Genomic DNA, 16,070 nt, shown 5'->3' on the forward strand with positions numbered 1-16,070 from the left:
GATGTAACATCGCTCCATAATGGACAGCCATATAAGAACAAAAATATACCAGATAGCATCACAATGTCCAATATGTTGAATTTCAACACAGCAGCATTGTAGCTCACCTACAACTATCCTTCAGTTTGGTCCGAACGATGGCAACCGTATGGCTAAACTTACACTTATTTAATTAACTGTCCTAATTCCTCAGATGGATAGAGTAGAAGATAATGTTAATCAATAGCGGTTACTATATTGTGAACCATCTTCTTTACAAGGCGTGTTACATATTACAGGGCACCGAGCAGCACACTGACTGGGTTTTGAGTCAGTGTTTGGAAGGAATTCTCATACTACCACACATATATATTTAGCCGCAAGATTTTAGAGCACTTCTGTGGGAATTTTTGCCCATTCATCCAGTAGACCATTTGTGAGGTCAGGCACTGATGTTAGACAAGAAGGCCCGGCTCGCAACTTCCATTCCCCAACGGTGTTCGATGGGGTTGAGGTCAGGGCTCTGTGAAGGCCACCCAAACTCATCCAACCACGTCTTTATGGACTTTGATTTCGGCACAAGAGTCACAGACATGCTGGAATAGAAAAGCGTCTTCCCTAAACTGGTGCGAACTAGTTACAAGCATAGAATTGCCCAAAATGCCTTTGTATGCCATAGCATTAATATTACCCTTCACTAGAATTAAGAGGCCCAAACACTGAAAAACAGCCCCAGATCCTTATCCCTCCTCCACCAAACTTGCATTCTGGTAGGTAGGGTTTTCCTGGCATCCACCAAACCCAGATTTATCCATCAGACTTCCAGATGTGACATGTGAATCATAACTCCAGAGAACACATTTCCACTGCTCCAAAGCCTAGTGACGTTGTGCTTTACGCCACTCCAGCCGACACTTGGCATTGAGCATAGTGATCTTTAGTTGGCATGCAGCTGCTCGGCCCATCTTACGAAGCGCTTGACACACAGTGCTTGTGCTGATGTTGTTTAAGGAGGCAGCCTGGAACCTTGTAGTGAGTGATGCTACAGAAGACAGTTGATATTTACACCCTACAAGCTTCAGCACTTGCCAGTCCCGCTCCTAGGCCACGCACACTCAAACCCTTCGTGACTGAGTTGTTACTCCTAGACGCTTGCACTTCACAATAATACCACATACAGTAGACTGGGGCTGATTCAACAGGGCAGACATTTCAATTACTAACTTGTGGAAAGGGTGGCATCTTTTAATACCTAAAAGGTGATTTAATATATAAAATCACCTTTCGCGTAGTAATTGTTTTTGATGGCGTTCCCAAGATTCCTTAAATAAAACACTAAGCTCACGGACCTTACGATGAAAAGGTTATTACACACTCAACTGTGGGTGCACGCAAAATATTAGCAAGGAGAGTTCACAGAAAGCCAGATTGAAACAATGTATTCGTCTGGTGGAAAAAAAGTGATTTGCAATATTAGGTTGCTTTCTGGTTAGAGTATAATGCCGCAGGCATTTCTGGATATGTAATAGAGATGATCTAATTATTTCCATGAAACTCTTCAGTTATGTAAAAATATATAGTTATTGAATTCAGGCAAAGAAAAGCCCACCAGGAACTTAATACCAGGTAATAATTATGCATTATACCCACTTAGAGACTTCAGTCTTTACCTTAATATTGTAATGTAATTACCTAAAATATTACATTAATAAACAGAACGCAAGATACAACTCTGCAAAACGTTCTTGTTTGGAATATTTTAATACAGTTGAACCTCATTTTCATTACTCCAGTGGTATATACATTAGAGTAACTATATCATATACCTTGAATATATGTATTCTGAGAAGCGCTGCTTAAATTCTTGTAGCTAATAAATATTATATGGCATCTACAATCAGAGACGCACAAAAATATACAGTCTAACCCTCTCCTGTTAAAGTAGCCATTCAGTCTCCCTAATACATCAAACAGATGCCAACCTCACCCCTGCTGAATTCTGCTTCTGTTAAAAATAAAGTTGAAACCACTCAATACACCAATTTACTGCATGCTCCATGTCTTTCTTGCTGGACATTTTCCAAGCTGATGGATGCATGAGCAACACACCTTGTCGCTATCTTTCCCAACCCAAGCGTCCTTTTGGCAACCAGTCCATGTTAAATATCGTAGCTTTCTGTAACTAAACATGTTTTAAATCAACACCACTTAAAACCCTTTAAGTCAGACTAGGATGTCCACAATGCAGACCAAGTTATCATTCATTGATCCATCAAGTGTCCTCTTATACGGCAGCACATATAATAAGTACAAATGTAGTAGTCATCACAAGCGGTGAGGGAGGACCTACTCAAACGAGCTTTACTCTCGAACTGCACACATGCTTAGGGTACCATATAGTGTGTGTGTGTGTGTGTGTGTGTGTGTGTGTGTGTGTGTGTGTGTGTGTGTGTGTGTGTGTGTGTGTGTGTGTGTGTGTGTGTGTGTGTGTGTGTGTGTGTGTGTGTGTGTGTGTGTGTGTGTACACACACACACACACATTTGTTCTAGAGTATGGGGATGGCAAGCACATAACTTGAAATTCTGTTCTAGATTATAATTTCACAGCCCTTATGTTTTTTCTTGCTCGTCTTTGCTATGTCTACCACATATTTGCATTGTTAATTTTTAATAAGTAAGGATTGCATATTATGACAATTTATATTTTTGGTATTCGATTTTGTTTAATTTAGAGAAACAAGTTCCAGTATCGGAATGATAAACACGACTTTAAGCATCTGTAACAGCAGAATTCCAGACATACCATGTTTAAGAGCCAAAAATACTTTGCCCATATGACCCTTAAAACTGTCATTACAGCCATTAATAAATCAGGGGCATTAAAAATACAGAGATAAACAAAGCTTTAAATATGTTACAAATTAACAGTCTATGGACTATCCTGCTCTGGTAATAACACTGCATGGCACTACAATTAGAGCAGTCTGGGGGCTTCCATAACGGCCGTCTAATTAAGGGGGGTGCTGGAAAATTTGTGGGGAAACCCCAAGAGTTAAGAACTGAGACTCTGGGACATAGTTTTGCCAATCCAGACCTCAGTCCGATTCCCTGAATAATATTGATAGAAATATTTACATCTTATTTAACCACATATGAAGGATATCGGTTATAGACCAGCCAAGTCATTGCTGAAACTTAACACACACGTTATCACTCACATGAAATCTGCCATTCCTACCCCGATCACCATTGTCCTTTTGTCACAAACCCTTCATGATGCCCTAAGCCAGGGGTCTCCAACTTCATATTAAGCGGGAATTACTTTTAAATTTATGGATATATTTAAACATTTTATTGATTTGCTTCATGATTTATTTTAGCCTAAATCATATTTATGTGGCTAGGATAAATACATCCATTCGAGAGCCACTAGTAGTTTTCTTGCTGCATTTACACCCGGTACCAATCCCCTTCAAATTCAGCACACTTAAGGTATACCTTAGTGTTCCGTAAACAGAATCAGTTGAAATACCCTGAATGCAGCTTTACAGAAAGGGTTAAATTTAGACTTATTGGCAAGAATAAATAGGCAACATTGATTCTAGGTTTATCTCTCCACCCAATTAATCATCAGGATTTTCCTCCCCGAGATTAAATAAACAAGTGAAATGCTGCACAAGCTGATTCATGCGCTGTTGAGAAACATTTTTGGCTCCATAAAGGAATTTCATTTGACAGATAAGCACTTTTTACATATCGTGTTCAATGTATTTAGCCTTGTACATGCCTGAACGCAGGGTCGGCACGATACAAGTCACATCACTGCAAGGCCGGGAACGCCTGTCTGAAGATAGATTTCTGATTAAAGAGGCTGTAACCTTCCCCCCGGTTCCGACCCCGTTCAAGTATCACATTCAGGATCATAATTAAGGAACATGTAAACTGTTCTGTTTGGGATCATAATCCACTTTAAGTCGAAATATAGCATTTTAATTGCACTGACTTTTTGAACTTGTGTTTTGATGACTTGCACCACTTGTTTCACGCCTTCATCCGATCCACGTACATCTTTTTTTAAAGGCTGGTTCTACCTCACAATTTGTGGTTTTCCTGGATTCTTCAAACATACTGTACGTGAGATCAACACCGCGATATGCACAATGTTTCCCCAAAACTTTCAATTACACCTATTCTCGAATAAGAAAATATGCCCTAGTGTCAGCACAAGCATCTCGGTTAAAAATGAAACTACTTGTTTTGAGGCTGACCAAAACACAATTTGCCCTCCCTCCGCGTCTTTACTCCTGGCCGTCGGGATAAGATCAGAATAGCGCCACTTTTTAAGAAAGAATTCAGTGACACTTTGGAGGACTGTGTCGACCGGGTGGAGCTGTGACCTTCCTTTTAATTGGCCAGTTGAGTAGTAATGTTGCAGAGCACCTAAGGCTCCCTGTTATGTGGCAGAGGGACTGCCACCCCCCTGGACCTGCCAACCTGGCCTAGTTGTCCTAAGCCAGAATATACCACTCGCCCTGTTAATATCTTGAATTTTATATACAGCGGCCGGCCATGCTAGACACCAGGGAGTCTGGGGGTGCATCGGTAAGTCTGGGAGGGGGTGGTATTTCTAAGGGGCATAAAGCATATAAGGGGGCAATGTGGAATTTCTAGGGGACATATCTATAAGTAAGGTGAATTATGAATTAAGGGCGACCTTAAAATGGCTATTGGTTTTCCAAATTTCTGTTTATATATAACATATGCTGACTACCTGTATAATAGATACCAAAAATGTTAAGATACATGCATTCCTGTGTATTAGGTAAAATACTGTTTTACCATTCCACTTTTTTTTCTTTAAAATAGCACCAAACTTTTAGGCTGCGGCCTATAATCGGGTGCAGGCTATATTCGAGCCAATACAGTATATATACACTGCAAAAAATAGCTCACGTTGTCAAGAAACTAGACAAGAAAATGAACATTTTGACACAACCACTCTGGATCACAAAGGGTCTCACACAGTCCTGTTTTTATACTTACTATTTACAGATAAAGGTAATGATTGGGGATGTAAATATAATATTATTCACCCAAAACACTGTCACTTCACTCTAGTTCAACAGGGGCAACAATTTTTGGTGCATCTACCTAGCATGTAGAGAGTTAAAGTAACCAGCATACATACATTTAGTTAAAACTTTTAAAACACAGTGGTTGCAAAAATATACCGCAAATTGGTTCTCTCTATAGATTTTATCTAGAATTTACAGGATTAGGTTGTACCAGGTGGAGGAGGTCTTCCGGCACTCAAATTTATTGGAAAGATCCAATTGGCAAATGCATTATCAGTCAATCAGCAAGCAAAGGCATTTTATCACAGCGTATCTGGCACTCCCGCGCTGGATTTCGAGTCAACAAACAAGTCATTTTAAGTTTTCTTTTCCTTTTTTCAAATTCCAAAAAAATAAATTGTTCATTCATCAAGAAGGCACGTGGCCAATATGCAGCTCTATGCTGTTAAAAGGGCTCAACTCATTTACAACGGATGAACGTTTAAATGGAATTGCTTTTATTAAAGCTACCAACGGCATGTGCCTTTTGTATTTCAGTGTAAATGTTGGTGGGATCGCTAGTTTAAAATCAGGAAGGGTGAGATCTGTGGCAAAACATTAGAAAACTATATTATGGCACCTAAACTTTACATAGGCTGTCGGGACAACTGTTGCCAAAGAAACTAGTAACTTAAGAAAGAGGAAAGAAGAACTTGATGGTGTGGAATGTTTATGTTGAAAAAAGGTAGTGGAGATGGCTACACTGACAGTAAACACTCAAAGTGGCTATAAAATGCATTCAAATATTACCCACTGCATCCAGTCCTGTTCAAAATATATCAAAAGTATAGAAAATCTATTAATAAAAAAAAAAGAGAATAAAAACACTCAGAAAAGTTACAGTGGCCCTGATTCTTGCTTTAAATCAGACCAGCTCAGATGGCAATTTCCTTCTGTTGTTGCCACCCTTCTGCCCCAGGGAGGGGTATGCTGCAGGGTACACAGAGAAATAAACAAAATGCACAATCATGCGCACACACACAACTACACTGGAGCCAGTAAACCCCCATACAGTCTTGCACACAGAGTAGCAACTGTATACATACATACACGTTCATGCATACAGATGCTCTGTAAACCTAGCATCGGGTTAAGGCTCTGGCCTGGGTGGTGTGAACCCCGGCACATAGCCATAGTTAGTCCTGAGTGCCCCCCCCCCCGGATATAGCGACTTCCTACACCCACTACTTTAAGTTATAAAATCATACCACAACTGGCTACAGATAGGAGTAGCACTATTCAGTCACACCTTTTCTTAAGAAATGCAAATAGACCTAATTCACTACACTGCCAACTATTCACATGAATGCCAAAAACACAGGGGAAGTTATGAACAAAGATTTCAAAGACTACAAGATTTACGCTTCAAGTGTAAACAGGTTTTGAAATCGTGGGGATTTCAAGTGTATTTACATTACTATTCCGTCATTTTCTAGCAAGGACTGAAAATAAAAAAAGTGCTTATTTATGTTATAGACGGGAGTTATGCGGTGGTGATTGCAAGGAGCTCTAGGCTTAGTGAATAAAACATTTAGGAAGGGCTAAAGTTCTTAAACTTTGGGAAAAAGGAGAAACAGATGGAATAATATATACTATTTGTTAAAGTGAACACACATGCTTGTGCGAGGTTCAGAAGTAGTTTCTAACTGTTATAAGTAACTGTATAAGTAATATAGTTCAAACCGTACATTAAGTTTAATAGAATTCCTTATATATCCCATAACAAGTACAAAAGGTCAAAGATTTATTAAACCCATTAAGTGACAGCATGTTAATCAGCACCGTGGAACTTTAAACGTTAAGAATGAAACAGACAGTTTAATGTATGCAGACTAATTATGTGTACTGAAATAATTTTATGTCAAAGGGGAATTTGACATAGCTTTTAACATAACAATCATAACGCTCAGGGTCTTCACTCCAATATCAGGGTGCAGTGCTGGAGTCTTGGGGGCCGCCAGCTGACTCCTTCATATACACAGACGGATGGGCTGCAGAGGAGAAGGTTGAGACAAGGGAATACCAACCAGGGTGTTGCAATATTCGAGGTGGGAGATAAGGGAATGCAAGCAGCACAATCTGACGAGGGACTGAATGTGAGGGATGAAGGAGGGAGCTGAATCCAAAAAGGCACCAGGCCTGGTTTTTAGGGGCGATAGACATGTTATTGGAGATCGAGGATTCAGGTAGTGAGGAAGAGACGGAGAGATGAAAGATAACGAGTTCAGTTTTAGATAAAGTTTGAAGTAGCTCGACATAAAAATAGCAGACAAGCAGTCAGCAATCTGAGCGAAATCCAGAGAAGACTGCTAGGTTTGGGTATAATCTGCATATAGGCGATACTGGAAGCCAAATGAGTTGATTACTTTTACAAGAGATGAAGTATAAAGAAAGAAGAATTTTTTTAGAAAATTTTATTTTTTGGCTTCTTGGGAAAGCTAGGATTTATGCACAATTAGCTATAGTAGATTTTGTGTCCTTAAATGGATTTTCCTTACTCCTAACACAAACCTTTACAAAGGCAGTCTGAACCCACCAAGAACAAACAGCAACCTAACAGGGAAGAGATAACATACTGGGGAAAAGGAAGTCAAGAGGACTGCTCCTATGGATTATACATATGGTGGTCTTCTGATACATTGCTCATTATAAATCAGTAAACTACCTTATATAGCTTGATGTAGCGAAAAGGTGCAATCCTAAACTAATAAGAAATGTGACAGATCGTTTCTAAAACAAGGATTTTTTTTTATTACATTTAAATAGTTTTGTGGAAAGTCTATCCCTCTGCTAACTGCTATGTCTCCCGTAGCTCAAACTATATAGGCTCTTCAGCTCCTTTTAGTCTGATTATTTGCTGGGTTATCTGAATGAGAAAGTGCTTTCCACTTTCATAATTTCTTTTACCCTTGTCCCACCCTGTTCTTATCACAGAGCCAATAAAGATAAAGGCAAATCAGGCATAAGAGGACACAAACTGATCAGGCTCTTGATAATGTAGAGAAAGGAAAAGGACAAAAGAGCTGTAAATACAGAAAACCAATGCTTAGCTACTACAGACACTACTTTACACATAGGTGTTAAAGAAATCCATGGCTTGGCCGTATATAAATAATGCCCTTGTTGGGTTGCTGGCACTGCTTCACTTTTGTGGCCGCAAAAATCATTGTTCTTGCTCAAAATACGTGAGGGAAGACAGTTCTGTTTATCAAGACTTTATTGCCCCATTTATCCTCTTAGAAAACCTCTTGGTCCCTTCTCCACCATTCACCAACCATAAAAAAACTAAAAGGCACTAAATGGGTCCTAAAGGTCTGCCTGCAAACTGTCTTTGTGACACAGTATATCATTGAGACCCTGTGTGCCTTGGACATTGTTACTACTCCATTCACCCGATAGCTGAAAGGTTTAAAGCAGAATTTATGGCACCTGTCCTTTAAGAATTTGGGGGCCAACCACGGTAGGGCTGATGGGACTCACAAGTTCACCGCATAAGGACCACCTATATTAATGTAGCACCAACATATTCGGCATGACTTTAATGGGAGTTATAACCAAACCAAACCCTGCTCACTTCATCTTACAATCTAAAGGATAAGTGGGAAGTTTCCACAGACAGGAAAACCCTTACGGAATACACTTGAACAGAGGCACCTCCTTGTAATCAAAAGAGGACCACTGTGAAGTCTTTCCTGGTCAGTAGGAGTTAAATGCAGTTGTGATACTTAAATTCCTTTTTGGATTTTACAGATTGCTTCCTCTTCACAAAGCCTCTTATCTACCAGGTATCTTCTGACTATCACAACTATTCCATTCTGACCCGTGGCATTCGCATCCTTGCTGATCTTGTTCAGACACTTAACCATAGAAGTAACTTGTACATAAGATGGCGCGGCACATAGACCAAGTCATATAAGTCACTTGAGGCATATTGCCCCTTTAAAGTCCAGCCTGTTGACAGTTTTCAAGGCTACTACAAATGGACTTGTTCTCATAGTCAGAACGCACCGTCCTTTTAGACAGCTTATCTTATAGACATTCACGTGCTATCCTACCTTGAACAGGAGAAGCACTTTCGATGTGCTCTTAGAGTAATAAGGACATCTGAACCAGCAAAATTGATGGAAAAAAGGTAGAGTCACACTGACTTCTGGGGGAGAGGTCACATGAATACAGATAAGCAAAAGATATAGATATGGTAAAGAGACAGATAAATAATGCAGAGTACAGTTCTGTCAGCTTCAGAGTGCGGTGGAACTACATGTAATTTACACGGCTACTAAACACGCAGCATTACTGTTCTCTCTGACACACCCATGAGAGTCCATGTAGTTTGAAAATCATTTCAACACAATAAGAATGTAGCAGGCCTTTTATACACGACCAGCAGATTTCAGAAAGAACCACCGCCAAAAAAAAGTTATTCCATCTGTTTGTAACACAGAGAAACGGGTACGGTCCAGATTATCTCACGTACGGAGTAGAAACACGAATACATTTTACATTTGAAATATCGGAAACAATATTATAATATTTAATTAACGTGCATACTGAACCCCTCTCTATGCCTCCGCGCCGCTCCCTTATTCTCAGGTGCTTGGCTCGCGAGTGACGCATTTGGCCTGACGGCATCTCCTGCGTACTAGCGCTCATGATAAATGCACAGCTAGGCTGCCCTCATATCCCTAGAATAAGATTTCTCGCTCCCTTTCCTAATATATATTGTTAGTAAATGATTAATATATTGGCATCAGTGACGACCTTACATTAAAATTCTCTGCACAACTATTTGTTTCTTCTTCTGTTTTTGCTCCACAAGTTGCCACTGGGGGCAGATTCAACTAGACGATAGGGGGGGCTTTCTTTGTATCCCTAACAATTCTTCTGGCAGTTGTGGCTGATATCTTTCTTGGCCTACCTGACCTTGGCTTGGATCAAGAGATCCCTGAATCTTCCACTTCTTAATAAGTGATTGAACAGAACCGGCTGGCATTTTCATGGCTTTGGATATCTTTTTATACCCTTTTCCATCTTTATAACGTTCCATTACCTCGTTCTTTTGACGGTTCATTTCTGTTCCCCACGGCTCGGTATCTCGCCTGCTCAGTGCATCCACGTGAGAGCCAACAAACTCATTGACTATTTATACACAGACACCAAATGCAATGTAAAAAGCCACAGGTGAGGAAAATCAACCTTTAATTGGCATTTTAACCCGTGTGTTACCTTGTGTGTCTGTAACGAGGCCAAACATTCAAGAGTATGCTAACTTTTGATCTGGGCCATTTGGGTGATATCTGTTATGATTATGATTTAAAAAGGAGCCAAACAACTACGTGATAATAAATGGCTTCATTTGATCACTAGCCTTAAATAAAATATTTCACTATTTCTGCCAGGGTATGCAAACTTTTGAGCACTACTGTATATGAAACCACTTCACCCTCTCAGCAAACATCGTACAGTAAATGATTAACTTTCATAGGGGAATTTTCCTGCACGAACAATGGAGTACGGCTGGGAGCGGAGATAAATGAAAGTACTTGTAACTATCGGCACACAATACAGTTCGGGGCGGGGGGGACATATTTCTTAGGCGTTGACGTGTATTCATTGACAGCGAACGGCGTAGCGGAGTATATAATCCCTGCAACTGTCTCAGGCGATTTCATCGACAGAGCAAGTAATCGTGTTCTAGAACACATAAAGAGAGCCCATTATCCGGCCCTTTGTCATTCAGAGCCCCAGGCGCTGCTGTACGGAATCAAGGCTATTTGTAGGTGCTCTGAAATCACATTACTCAATGCTAAAGAACTTTACAGGTTTATATAATTTACTTAGTTAACACTATCTGTGCCAGCCGTTACAGAGAGATCAGTAAATCCCAAGCAAAGCTGCGCAGGTGTAAGAGACATTTCCACCGCAGTCGGCGAGTAGCCTTTAACCATGGTAGAAAACCCTGCAGCCTCTCCGTGGTACATCAGCTTAATTTATGGGCCACCATTCAGTACTTAACAGAGCCAGTTTAGGGGTTAATCAATATAGTATCCCATTGTACATCACTGCAGAATATGATAGCGCTATACAATTTAATAAATAATAATACAGAAACAAGGCTTTATATTCCTGGAGCCTCTTCTCAAAAAAAAAAAAAAAAATATATATATATATATATATATAAAAACTTTTTTAAAAAAGTTTTGTAAGCGCCGCGTAGGTAGGAAGCAGGCAGAGCACAAACGCAGTTTTTTGTTAGCTCACGGTGCCCTGAAACCTTTTTGATTTATGCACAGACCTTTGGAATCCGACCCCAGATACGGAACATGAGAAACCATAATGACTGTTTTTAGAATTCACTAGTTGTGTTTAGCGTCACCTGTTACATCCCATTTACCCGATATACTGTGCTACGGAATATGATGGCGCTACATACATCAATACCATGTCATATATTGTAGTAGCGAGCTGGCAAGGCAGCTCTTATCTAATTGAATATGGTGTGGTATGATGACATCATCGACGTGTTTGTTCAACAACAGCTTGTCATTTCATTGGTGGAAACTCTATGATTTGTGCTTTATAAAGGGTGATGGTAAACAACATGGCACAATTCTAAACCCCCTTTTCCTCGGGGGTTCCGCGTTCTCTACGCTCCGCACTCACACCGTAAACACTTGTTAGGTTTCATAACTCTTCTTCTTGCACGTTTGCAGCGGCAGGTCCACACGGTCATTGAAATAGCTGCTACTGATTCCTGGAGCAGCCCGGTTTAGGAGGGAGCAGCAGATGTAGATGTGTCCTTGTAGCATTCAACGGATTGCATCATGGTCAAAGCAACCTTAACGCCGCTTCCCACACGATGGAAAATTCCACCCCGGCTTGAACTGAAACGACGGAGGCGCAATCAGAGCTGCAGCCAAAGCACGTTACGGACGCCTGTAAAGGAAAGCGCTTTCACTTCTAAATAAACCCAGCACTCGGCCGCACTCCGCAAACCAAGCAAAGCACGGAGCGAATGGTTTACAGACCCCTGCGAAGAAGAACGGGCCAGAAACACAATCAAGAGGCGTTTATAAAAATGTTATTTCTTTGCAGAACGGTATTTTTAAGAAGAACTTTAACAAAACAAGCTAAAAAAAACACTCAGCGAGCCGCCACGCCGTTGCATGCTGTTAGTTATCTGCTATGTGGTGCTACATATCGGAACGCTCTAAGTTTTGTGTTTCTGCTGTATAGTTTAATTCGCTTTTCCAGTTGTTGACTCTTGTATATTTGCCAAGAGTCTTACTTTGGCTGGGAAAGTCCTGACAGTGAGCATTATGATAGAACGCCAGCTGTATCAGCCCCTTGTCATATTCTCAGGGCTGCGCATGCACAAAATGCATTTGGTGGCTTGTGACAATTTAAATGGTGAAGTGAACATAGGATAGTGTGAATTTTAGGTCCCAGAAAGTATTCTGTAGGTGAAAACGTGCGAGGCGGACCATCTTTCCCTAACGTATCGGTTTGACTTAATATGTCAGTTCTAGTTTTCTCAGACCCTTTGAATTACAGACTGTAAGAAAAGTACTAAAAATAGTAATATTGATAATGCTTCCAGGACCTTTACGCTATTTCTTAATTGCTGCCAAGTACAATGTTCTGAACACCGTGTATTTTTTTTGCCCAGGCTTGATGCTCTGGTGCATCCTTAGGGACGGCAAGGACCATAACTCCCGGAAAGCGTTTATACATGCGCGGGTCTGTAGAATAAAGGACTTGTTACAACAGGGGCTCATGTGCTGTAGTATGAATGTAGTGAAGCGGAGCTGCTGCCCAACAGCTCATTCCCCTGATGTCAGCTCATTCTTTCTCCTCTATCGACATGCAAAAGACACGAAACGGCTCGGATTTGTTTTTGGGGCCGCACTTCCCAGTACGGGGTCCTGGTAGTTTGTAGATAATCACAGAGGGGTTTCTCTATGAGGTCATCACAGGGTCCAGTGGCTAAAGGTACATGGTGAAAAGACCAGAACTTTCTTCCACTCTCTGAAAAGTTGTACCTGACAATGAAGTGACTCCCACGCCACATCTTTTACTGAAAGAGAAGTCACTGGCCGTGGGGAGTGGGGTACAGACGCAGTCTGATGACCTCCAGAAAAGCCACCATTCATAACGCTTAGTGAAGTCAGTGCTATGAAAGGTTACATGTCGCAGAAACTCCCTTAGCAATCACTACTTAGTGAATAGCCCCTTTGTTTCCTTAAGCCTCCCCATCATTCTTTATATCAACTCTGGTATAAATATAGCTGCCTCACGCCATATATCACCGAAGGGGCTTTACAGGCCTGCGCACAGAGTCGGCTCTGCAGAGATGGGAGGCGCGAGGCTCTGCGGAGAAGGGAGGCGCGAGGCTCTGCGGAGATGGGAGGCGCGGGGCTCTGCGGAGAAGGGAGGCGCGAGGCTCTGCGGAGAAGGGAGGCGCGAGGCTCTGCGGAGACTGGAGGCGCGAGGCTCTGCGGAGACGGGAGGCGCGAGGGTCTGCGGAGACAGGAGACTGCTGTTCACAGCTCGGCTTGCTGGCAGGTGCAGGGCAAGAACAGCAGAAAATAGCAGCCGCCGCTGCGTGCCCGTCACGTGGGCCAGTCCAAAGGGCCACAGAAACATTTGGTAGATCTAATACACACAGACACACCAACAATTCAGTCACATTAACCCATTGCTGTCAGGCCAAGCGCGGGAGGGGTGCATGAATCACGCGATGTTTCATTTGGCCAGAACAGGTATTGCATGCAGAAAGTCACGCTTACCATACAAACGGTGCTTTCTTCCCAATCTCGGGGAGCACAAAAAGTTAAATATCCACAGATATTTATGGAAAACAGACATGTGTCTCAAACATAAACAAGCCCTGGAAATGTGTGGATGTTAAATCAAAAGCAGATTTTGTAATACTTTTGTTCTATTGAATCAATTACATGCAACGAGAAATCAAATCCCTTTTACAGGAAACTGAAAGTCCGTGGGCCGAGCGCGTGTAACACATAAGACTGCGGATTCATGCTTAAAACACGCAAGCGTCAGGGTGCTGCTGCTAAGCATGGACGCAATAAGGAGCACAGACACAGGCGAAACGGTCTTTCCAGTCTTAATCTGCAGGCGATACATCTAATTAGGAGAACACATAAAAAGCTTTTGAGACCTCGGAGGTCTCTTCTACATATTATTTTTCTACAGGAAGCAGAGACAAATTTTTATATGTTGGCCTAAATAAACCTACAGAAGACTCCGGTTCAGGTACTGGGAGTAATCCTAAATAATTATATTTTCTATCTGAATTAAAAGGAACGCGGTTTTAGTTTACAGCACCAAATAACACAAAATAAATGGAGATATGAACCGTAAACCTCCTGTCTGCTCGTCTAGATAAATGTCTTCTTTTTAATATGTATTAATGAGTAAACGGTACGTCATGCGCTGTCCGAGGAGGAGAAAGCCTACCTTATAATGAAGGGTATGAAAGGAGCCATACTGAGAGCAGAGTAGGTGCCATCCATCGGAGAAGGATAAAGCTTACTTAGGATCAGAAGCAAAAGAAATAAGCTGGGATGAAGCTTTGATTCCCCGGTGTCCCTGCGAAAGCGAAAGTGAAAAACTACATTATTATTCACCATCATCTCTCCACCGTGAGCCACAGCAAAGCAGTCCGATGACATCATAACGCTTTAGCCACTTGCATAAAATCTTAAGTAAAACAAAAGATTATCGCTATTAAAATAACCCTTCACACAGTAAAGCACAAATTAAAAGGAAAGGGTTCTAATAAACAGGCATTAGAACCGTAATGTTCTCTTCTCTGAAGGCTGTGTATATTATGAAAATCATTCCCACCCCGTTCCTGATTAGCAGCTCATTTATCTTTAAAACAAACCATCACGTAGCAGAGTGCCCAAAGTGCCCAATCTTAAATATTTTATCACAATATTATCTTTTATTTATACAGCACCAACAATTTAGGCGGAGATCACTAAAAACGCTGTATTAAAGCTTAAAGAAAATGTTAACACGATAGTTTTTTTCGCGACATTTCAGCCATGACATCCCGTTACATAGAAAGAGGTGCTATGATTCATAAGGGCACAGCCACGTAGAAACACAGAATTTGGGGGCTGGTAAGAACTATTTGGCCCGTCTGGTCTGACAATTTTTGTCCTGTCCCATGCATAAAGTAAATAAAGGTGCACTTGCGATGTGAAATCAAATACACAAAATGCCACCTCTATCACCTCTCAATCAGTAAGAATCCTATATATTGTTCATAGGTTATGAATCCCAAACCTAGAGAAGATGTGAACCAGATGAATAAGGAAGTAGAAATACAAGCCTACGGACAAAAGTAAAAGTAACAAATCTTGGTAAAATCACATATGCCATTTTTTGTAGTTGGATGAGAACACAGGATTGAAAGCAGGTGTATTGAGTAAATTCCCCAACTGGGCGGTGGGGGAAGCCTGTAAACCATGATGGGAATAAGGACGTAATACAGACTTGTTGCTGGGAATGCCATCACTGGTGCCTGTGTTGGATTAGTCAATGGGTTATCACCCCAGCCTCATAGCACTCATAATATCATAGCCGCAGACAGTCCCAACGGCAGGACTGCAAGAAACTTTGATGGAAACGGCCACATCTTACATGAAGACATGGCGGGAAACCAGGAATTAAAACAAATCACCTCAAAGTAGCTTTGCGTAGTTATTACCAACAGGAACACACGGCAAGGCAGAAGCTTAAAACCTAATGCAGGAGCAACAGAGCTTGTGTCTCGCACACGGAACTGGCGGCAAAGAACCCAGAACATGAAGACCCTGAACAGCGCCAGCAAGCCATCCATTCCATTTCTTATATTAAGCAGTTGCACGCCTGATGGCTGGATAAGCTTGCATGCTACGTCTTCATGCTCGCGTCGCGTGTGGCCAGGCATATCCAACCGCTGGC

General features: G+C 41.4%; 1 protein-coding gene across 1 annotated transcript in view; it reads right to left on the reverse strand.

Moving 5' to 3' along the window:
* Positions 1–16,070, reverse strand: part of THADA (THADA armadillo repeat containing) — a 194,516-nt gene that overhangs the window by 93,080 nt on the left and 85,366 nt on the right. Inside the window, exon 28 of the mRNA XM_053458824.1 lies at positions 14,574–14,705. Within this exon, the coding sequence (XP_053314799.1) occupies positions 14,574–14,705 (132 nt within the window). The remainder of the gene's footprint in view (positions 1–14,573; positions 14,706–16,070) is intronic.

The sequence above is a fragment of the Spea bombifrons genome, chromosome 3 (genome assembly GCF_027358695.1).
Source record: "Spea bombifrons isolate aSpeBom1 chromosome 3, aSpeBom1.2.pri, whole genome shotgun sequence".
Taxonomy (NCBI): Eukaryota; Metazoa; Chordata; class Amphibia; order Anura; family Pelobatidae; genus Spea; species Spea bombifrons.